This window comes from Bos indicus x Bos taurus, chromosome 7 (assembly GCF_003369695.1).
Source record: "Bos indicus x Bos taurus breed Angus x Brahman F1 hybrid chromosome 7, Bos_hybrid_MaternalHap_v2.0, whole genome shotgun sequence".
In the NCBI taxonomy this organism is placed as follows: Eukaryota; Metazoa; Chordata; class Mammalia; order Artiodactyla; family Bovidae; genus Bos; species Bos indicus x Bos taurus.
In genome coordinates, this window is record NC_040082.1 from 67,279,192 (window position 1) to 67,287,902 (window position 8,711).

The 8,711-nt window shown below is 59.7% G+C and overlaps 1 protein-coding gene across 1 annotated transcript; it reads right to left on the minus strand.

The window, feature by feature from the left end:
* Positions 1 to 858: 858 nt before the first annotated feature.
* On the minus strand, positions 859 to 8,457 carry WDR18 (WD repeat domain 18). The gene is made up of 10 exons (XM_027546662.1): positions 8,211 to 8,457; positions 6,828 to 6,938; positions 5,647 to 5,780; positions 5,311 to 5,452; positions 4,718 to 4,861; positions 4,564 to 4,628; positions 4,308 to 4,432; positions 4,015 to 4,181; positions 3,625 to 3,693; positions 859 to 3,335 (listed from the first exon to the last, which is right to left on the minus strand). The coding sequence occupies exons 1-10, from the start codon at positions 8,454 to 8,456 to the stop codon at positions 3,204 to 3,206; spliced, it is 1,335 nt and encodes a 444-aa protein (XP_027402463.1). The 5' UTR covers position 8,457; the 3' UTR covers positions 859 to 3,203.
* Between the last annotated feature and the right edge of the window lie 254 nt (positions 8,458 to 8,711).

Consider the following 8,711-nt stretch of genomic DNA (forward strand, 5'->3'; position numbering starts at 1 on the left):
CATAGATTGAATTTTGAGATGACTAATGAGGGCTGGGTGGCTGACTGGCTTCCAGGTGACAAGGCCACCTCATCCAGCCACCTGGCCAGGCATCCCAGGACAATGACGGTCATACCAGAGAGCCCTCCCCTACCCCATTCTTCTGGGTAAGGTGCTAAATTGAAAAGGGTCCTCAGGGACCACCAGGACATTATTCCACCATGGGGAGAGATGCCTTTGCCAGCATGAGTCCTCCAAAATAGGGACCCAGCCTGGGGAGGAACACTTCCTCACCCTAACATAGCCCTCAGCACAGTCATTCAATAGACATCGCTAGGGCTGGTTCTAGGAAGCAGGCACACACCAGAAGGCTCTTCAGGCCCTCCTGGGACTCATGTGGGGGCAGCCCCGGGAGCCCCCACATCTCCCCTCCCCCCAGGCCCACTTGGCCACTATCTCCCCATCTCCTGGGCCAGTGAAGAAGGGACCTGATGGAAACTGGGACTGCCCCCATCTGGGTGACCCGAGGTGGGCGCCTGGCCTCTGCGCCTCAGCTCCCAGCTTTACAGGGCATTGGTAGTAGTTCACATCATACACAAAGACAGGCGAGGTTTTTTTCCTTAAATGTAGTAAAATATATATAATGCAAAATTCACCATTTCAACCATTTCTAGAGTCTACAGCTCATGCCATTTAGCGCATTCACATTGTTGTGCAACCAGCCCCACCGTCATCTCCAGAACTTTTTCATCTTTCCAAACAAACTCTGTCCCCATGAAACACTCCCCAACTCCTCCACCAGCCCCTGGCCCCACCATCTACTTTCTCTGTGGATCTGACTCCTTTAGGGACCTCCAGTGAATGGAATCAGACAGTGTGTCTCCTTCTGGGTCTGGTTTATTTCACTAAGCATTATGTCCATCCTCAAGGTCCAACCAGGTTGTAGCAGGTGTCAGAATCTCTTTTTAAAGGCCGAGTAATATTCCACCATGCAAAAGGACCACTCACTCATCCATCATCTTTGACAATTTGGTTGTCTCCACTCTTTGGCTGCTGTGAATCACACTGATGTGAACACGGGTGTGTAAACATCTCTTCAGGCCTCCTGCTTTCATTTCTGTGGGCAAGGTACCTGTAGAGGGATTGCTGGGACACATGGTGATTCCACGCTTAACTTTCTGATGACCCTCCTATTTGCTAGAATAGCTGTACCCTTTCACCTTCCCACCAATGATGCACAAGTGCTCGGAAGACACCTCCACCACATCCTGACACTTGTTTTTTAAATAATGGCTGTCCTGGCCAGGAGAGGTTTCCATCAACTCAGTCACCTGAGAATGTCAGATGCAGTCTACACCTCCCCTTCTGGCAGTGATGGCCCAGGATTCAGGGTCAGGTTGGATTTCTACAGATTCTCAGACAAGCAACAGGAGTACTGACTGTGCTGGGCACCCGTACAGCTGCACACTGGCTCCTGAACTCCTCACAAACCAAGGAGGTACACGTTTCCTTTGAGTGACAACACAGTCTCAGGGTGAGGTGTGGCTTGTCTGAGGCCATGTGGGGATTTCAGGGAAAGGGGCCAGTGGGCTCCAGCCCTTCCAGCCTACCAGGGACCTTCTCTGGACTGTGTGGCCTGTGGAGGGGGAAGGGGACCTTCCAGGCCCCCATGGACTGGTAGCAAGGAGAGCTCGGGCGAGGCTGGTTGCACATTGATTGAAAGCTCTCCCTAGGCCCTGCTGGGACTACCTCAGGCTTGAGTCATCACAGTGACCACCCCAGGGTGGGACCCCACCATCCCTGCCCAGGGGTGCACACCCTCAGCCCCACAGGAGCCATGAGTGGCCAAGGTCCCCTCAGCTGCAGCCACAGATGGGGTGGGCAAGCCAGGAGGGACCCCAGGACCCAAGTCAGCAGCTGAAGGTCCAGAGCTGTGCTGAGGGCACCCCGGAACTTCTGGGCAGTGACAACAGTATCCCTGCTGCTGAGGGAAGAACCCTGAGCCAGTGGAGGTGACCCCCAGAGGCTGGACCCCTGTCAGCTCCTGCCTGGGACTTGACCAGATACAGAGAACAGTACCCAGGTCTCCAGAACCAGCATCTCCTCCCAAGTCACTGAACTATGAGCTGAGTGCAGATGGCCGGGGTGCAGAGAAGCACCAGGCACAGGATGGCAGCGCCTGGACATGGGGCCAGGCAGGAGAGGTGGCCCTAGGCCCTGGGGGAGCCTCAGCCAACCCTGATGCCCTCCCCACCTTCCAGACCTCCTGGAGACCAAGGGGCGAGGAGGGGAACACTGAGCCCCCAGGTCCCCTTCCCCCACCCTGCTGCCAGGGACCAACCAGGAGCCCAGAGCCTGTTGGAACCTTATTCTGTGTGGGGTGACTGCAACGTGCAGGACTCCTCACCTGACAGCCCCAAGTAAACCTGTCTAGGTGTGAGGGCAAGGTGGGCTGTGAGGGGGTTGCAGGGCCCCAGGAGAGAACACCCATCAGCTAAAAGAAGGAGATGCAGTTACTATAGCACTGGCTAAGTCACATGGATTTTCTGGACCATTAAACAGACTGTCACTTAGGGGCAACTTTCTGGAAGCTTCCATGGGAGGCTTAGGGCCCAAGTCTGGGCTGGGCTCCAGGTTCTGGCTGGCAGCTAGCGGCGTCCCCATCTACCGTGCAGTGTATATGTATGTGTGGTGCTGGAGGAGTGGTTGGCTTCTCTTGGGCCCTTGACACCAAGAACTTTCTGGTCGAGATGACTCTGGCCCAGAACTGGCTGCCACCCGAGTCGGCTGCCCAGAGCCAGGCTGGGGAGACAGGCCTGGTGTAACCACCCTGCTGTCCCTGAGTTACTCTTGCCCTGGGGACCTGGCCCACAGCCTGGCCCCCTGGGAGCTGCACAGGGCTGGCAGGTGAGGGAGCAGGTGAGAACCTAGGCTTCTAGACATTATGTCTGGGACTCGGACTCTGTGATAGCTGTGGCAAATCCCCCTGGCAGGTCCCACGGCGAGGGTCCTCAGCCCAGCGGGGGCACAAGGAGGCCGAAAGGTAGGATTTTAGGTCTTTTGTTAGAAATAGCAGAGCACTCATGTGACACGGCAGGTCACGGCAGGGCAGCCAGTCAACCCTGGACTGAGACCCTGGTGGGGGTGCCAATCCAAGCGATAGGACCTTGCAGAGGACAGGCTTGGGCCATGGGCTCTGCTGGCTGAGGGCGAGTCCAGACGTGTCACTTGGTTGGGTGTGTGATGATGCGTGTGGAGAAGTCAAAGAGGTCGCGGTTGATCTTGCGCAGGTTCCGCACCTCATCTTCCAGCTCAGTCACCCGGATCCGCAGCTGGTCCTGGCCTCCCAGGACATTCTGGGGGAGGGGCGGGGCGCTCAGACTGGGCCGGGGGGTTGTGGAGGGGGTGCTCAGACCTCTGCCCTGCTCTGAAGGCCACTGTCGCTACAGTCCGGGATGGTGAGTGGGGGCATAGGTAGATCCTCTCCAATAGTCTGAGCCAAGACTGCCCCTAGGAGCCCACCTGAGGTGAGCCTGGCCATCTTGAACCCAGCCCCTTGCCCACCCTGGGCCTCTCCCCTCCAGGCTCGCTCTCCCACCTTTGGGCCCTGCCCCTTCCCCATCTTGGGGTTGCTCCTCCTCCCACCTTCTCCAGTGTGCTGGACATCACCGCCTGCAGCTGCTCCACCCGCTCCAGATAGCTGGGCTCTGACCCCTGAAACACAAGAGCCGAATCAGTCGGCCACTCCCAGGGATGGCCAGGCAGTCAGCTAGTGCCTCCAGCCGGTGGGGACAGCCTGCCGGCCTGACAAAATGGTTGGACCCTGCTGTTGTTCCAGGCCATTTGTCTCCTGCTGGACACCATCTGGGCGCGCTGCTCTGGGCCAGTAGCCAATGCTGGGTACAGGCATCCATCGAGTCCCCTGGAAGGGTGTGGAAGCCCCTGCAGTCTTGTGTGGTTCTGGGGCACAGAGACAGCAGACAGAGCCCAGCCTCAGTGGGAAAACGTGCCCTGCCCTTGCCAGGTGAGGCATACCTGCTGGTGGAGGCCTAGGCGCAGCATGAGGCCCCCGCGGTGCGGCTCGTCCCCGTGCTCTGCGCCTAGCAGGTGCTTGTTGAAGTGGGGCAGGGGCAGGCCTGGTCTGAAGTCGGAGCTCAGCATGCTGACGGGTGCAAGCATGATGCAGGCATTGGTCACGGGGCCTAAGGGTCGGGTGGAGGAGGTGGTTAGGACCACCCTCAGCCAGGCTGTGCCCTCCACGAGGCGGGCCCTGAGTCCTTCCTCTGCCCTGCCTGGGTTTGGGGAGCAGTGGTGGTGACCACGCCCACCTTTGAGGGTCACTGTCCTGAGGCACTGCTGGCTCTGTACATCCCAGAGGCGAACGGTCTCATCGTGGGAACCCGATAGCAGCACGCTGCCATCCGTGGACACCGACAGGCAGGTCACCTGGTTCCTGATGATAAATGCATCAGCTGGCTCCCAGGATGCTAGGGCTGGGGGTGGGGCAGCAGCAGGACCAGGCCTGCATTTGTGCCCCAGGGCAGCAACCTCCCTCCAACCCCTGTCCCTGCCTGGTCCCCGCACCTGTGCCCTCTGAACACCTTCCCGTGCTCCTGCTCTGGCTGGAAGCTCTTCTCTCTCTGCCCGGGCTGCAAATGCAGGAGGGCAGGTGAGCAGGGGCCTGGCAGTGCCTCAGCCCCAAGCCCGTCCCCTGACCCTGCTGCCCATAGACACTCACCCAGGTACAGAGATCGACCTGGAAGATGGAGCCGTCGCTGCCGCCGCAGAACATGTAATGCTCAGCCAGGTCCATGGTCACGGCCAGGATGCCCACATCAAAGAGTACGGACAGCAGCAGCTCACCTGAGGAGACCTCCCACAGCTGGGGGCGGGTGGCGGTGTGAGAGCCAAGGACCAGGTGGGAGGCTGGGTCCCACAGAACCTCCGACAAGCACTGTCACCACAGAGGTCTCGGGGGCTCAGGGACCCCTGTCCACCACCTACTTCAGTGACTGTCAGCCCCCAGGCCCCCAGCAGGTCAGCCCTGAATCCCCCAACCATGGACAAAGATCCGAGGATGCCCTTGAATCCCGTAAGGCTTGGTTAGGAGCCGCCAGGAGCAGTGGCCAAGTGGGAATTTCCAAGCTGACAGAGGCCTAGACTGTCCACCCTCTGGCCGTCCTTGAGGCTGGAAGCGTCGGGGGATCAAGAGCTGTCTGGAGCCACTGGCTTGGAGGAGAACATTATGTGCTGGCTCCCTTGGGCCAGGAACCTGCCAGCTGGGCTCAGCTCACATCCACTGCGGGGGACGTGGCAGGGTGAGGGTCCTACCTTCACTGTCTGGTCCAGCGAGGCGGTGGCCACCCGGGCTAGGGGCCCCCCAAAGCCGCAGTGCAGGTCTGTGATGGGGAGGGTGTGGCGAGACCAGACGTGCCGGGGGGCAGGGGTCCGGGAGGGGTCTGCCTGCAGCACGCTTGGGGAGGGGGTGGGCAGACCTCAGCGGGCATCTCCACGCCCTCACCTCATCTCCAGGTGGCAGCCCGGCCCCCGGTCCTCCTGGTACCAGCCCGCCTGACCCAGTGCCCCTTGCTTCCCGCCCTCGTGGCCAAGGCCTTGCCTACCCAGAGGCCACAGCTGGACAAGGAGCCACCGGGGCCATGGTGCTACCTGCAGAGGCTCCAGGCCAGCACTAGGCAGTCCTTGCCCCCTGAGATGAAGTGGCTGCTGTCCCCCGTGAACTGCAGGCATGACACGTCCTGATAGTGGCGGCTCAGGATGACCAGAAGGTTCCCTGTGGACACCTGGGGGGAGGGGCACTGGCTTGGTGGGGGCCTGCAGGGAGAGCCTACCCCCATGGCCCCTGCACCAGGGCTTCGCAGCTCCTGTGACAAGCCGGTCACAGTTGCAAGCAACTGCCTTCTGAGCTAAGGGATGGCAGTGGTCACAACCGCAAGTGACCACCTTCTGAGTTGGGGGTGGGACTCATGCTGGGAACCATGGGGGATGGGGAGCTTGGGTTCCAGGAGAGGAGGCCCCTGGCGGCAGGGACACCAGGGAAGGGCTGGGCAGGGGTGAGAGGGCAGAGAAGCTGCGGAAGGATGAACTTTGTCACCCAGATAAACATGTCCACACCCCAACCTCCAAAACCTGTGACCTCACTTGAATATAGTCTCTGGAAATATAATCCATTCAGATAAGTGACATGGGAATGAGGTGACCACTGTCTATGTGAGGACACCTGGACACAGACACCCAGGCGCTCACCCCGCAGAGGGGAGGGGAGAAGGTCCACAGAGTACAGGAGTCAGAGCCCAAGCCAGAGCGGCCCTGTGGGGCGCCCCCTTGTGGTCATGATGCACGTTGGCCAGGAATTCTCCTAGAGGGTGGGTCCCTCCAGGCCAGACAGCCTCCACCCAGACTGTTCCCCCATCAAGAAGGGCCAACCACTGGCAAGCCAGCGGAGCCCTCTAATGATGGTGGACCAGCTGCTGAAATCTGCCCACACCCCCTGCACTGGCCTGACCACAGCAGAGGAGGATCTCTACCACAGGGTGAGTGCCTCAGTTTCTCTCCCTGCACTTGGGCAAGGCTTCCTAGTTTCAGAATCGCGCAGTGAGGTTGAAGAGCTGGAAGTGAGACTGCCAGCTCCCTCTCCTCTGCAAACTGGTTGCGGGCAGGCGTCAGGAAAGGCTTTGTCCTGGGACCTCGGACACTGCACTATGCACAGGAAGGGAGGTGAGTGTTTCCCCAAACATAACAGCCTGTCCATGACAACCCGCTCAGTGGTCTGACCAGCAGCCCACCAACAGGCTGAGCCCACCCTCGTGTTTCTGAGTCCTTGGGCTCACCTCCCACAGGTATATGTTCTCTGAGATCCCTGCCAGGACGTAGAGGCCATTGGGCGATGTGGTGAGGCAGGTGACTGGTCCCGGGCACATGATCTTCTGTTGAAGCTGGTCCTAGAGACAGAAAAAGCCTCTGAGTTTCATGGGGGAGGAAGCTGGGGAAGGGGCAGGCGACAGCTGGTAAGTCCAGGAGTAGAAAGAAGGTGGGGGTGGGTAGGGAAGCGAAGGATGGGATACTCTGAGCAAATCCATGGTTCAGCAAAGACGGACCCACTCCAATTGATGCTACGCATTGTGGGGGTGGAGGCCTGTGGAATCTCTTTCAAAGCAAGACAGCACCTCTCTGGACTGGGGGTCAGAGGGACCCCCAGGTGTTCGGGTGGGGAAGGCACAGAGGGTCCAGGAGGACCCAATGGCCACTTGGCTTTTGCCCTAGTCCTGCATCCCCACTGAAGTGTCGCCTAGGACCTTGAGCCTCAGTTTCCAGATCTCTAAAATGGAACAACTTCTCAAGTTTGTGTGTGGACCACACCAGGAAGAGACAACACAGAACCCACCCAAAGAGATGTCAGCTGGCAAAAGCAGGCAGCAAGCAGCGTCAAGGGCTGCATTTTTAAGTTTCTCTAATCGTGGGCCCTAATGGCAAAAGGTATGGCACCCCACTCCAGTACTCTTGCCTGGAAAATCCCATGGACAGAGGAGCCTGGAAGGCTGCAGTCCATGGGATCGCTGAGGGTCGGACACGACTGAGCGACTTCACTTTCACTTTTCACTTTCATGCACTGGAGAAGGAAATGGCAACCCACTCCAGTGTTCTTGCCTGGAGAATCCCAGGGACGGGGGAGCCTGGTGGGCTGCCATCTATGGGGTTGCACAGAGTCGGACACGACTGAAGCGACTTAGCAGTAGCAGCAGCAGCGTCTCTGGGGACGATAAATGCACTAGACTCCTGAGTCACCCTTCAGCGGGCTCCCTCAAGCCTCGGACCTTCACCCTCCAAGCTCAGGATACCGACGGAACCCCTAATGCAAACACTTTTTAACTAAATTTCTCGCCTAACGCGCCGGCTCCCACGCAGGGCCCCCAAGGGACCCACCCCCGGCCCTCCTTGTGCGCATGCGCACAGCTAGCAACCCCCCACCCCGAAGCAGCTGCCCACCTTCAGCTCGGCGTGTGCGCGCAGCGCCTTAGCCGCTCGCAATCACAACGGGCGCGCGACTCCTTACCTTCCCCCAAAAGACCCCAGACCCGCGCGTGCGCAGAACACCTTAACGGGACTACCCACTCCTAGCCCGGCTCAGGGTCCATGTAGCCTCCACCGCCCTTTCCCCCGACCCCTGAGCGCCGCGCAGCTCGCCAACGGCGCCCGGGAACACGCCGTCGCACCTTCCTCTGCAGCTCCCAGGCACAGATGTAGTTCTTGCCCAGCTGTGCGGCCAGCAGGTACTCGCCATTGAGTAGCGCCAGGCCGCGGGGCCCTGCCTGGCCTCCGCGGTACGTGAGCAAGTTGGCGCCAGAGTGCAGCTCCCACACAACGCAGCTCCATAACTGGGCCGCCGAGTCCGTACACACGGCTACCTCCATGGGCGCCGCCATCTTGCCTTCTCCACCGCCCCGGACGTGCGTAATCATCAGCGAGACGCGGGCGACTGCGCCGTGCCGGATAGAGCGGCGCACAGGTTGCCTGGCTCAAGGCTGCCGGCTGTCCTGCGCGCGCGCACACACCTCAGGGCGGGGAGCGGGGGACTGCCCTATGAACCAGGCTGAGTTATCTTCCTGCTCTGCGAAAAATAAGGGGTGCACCGCCTGGTTAGAGCTCTTAGAAGGATACTTCTTCCAAAAATAGATGGCGAAACCAAGGCGTAGAGTCTCCTGAGAGCAGTTAGT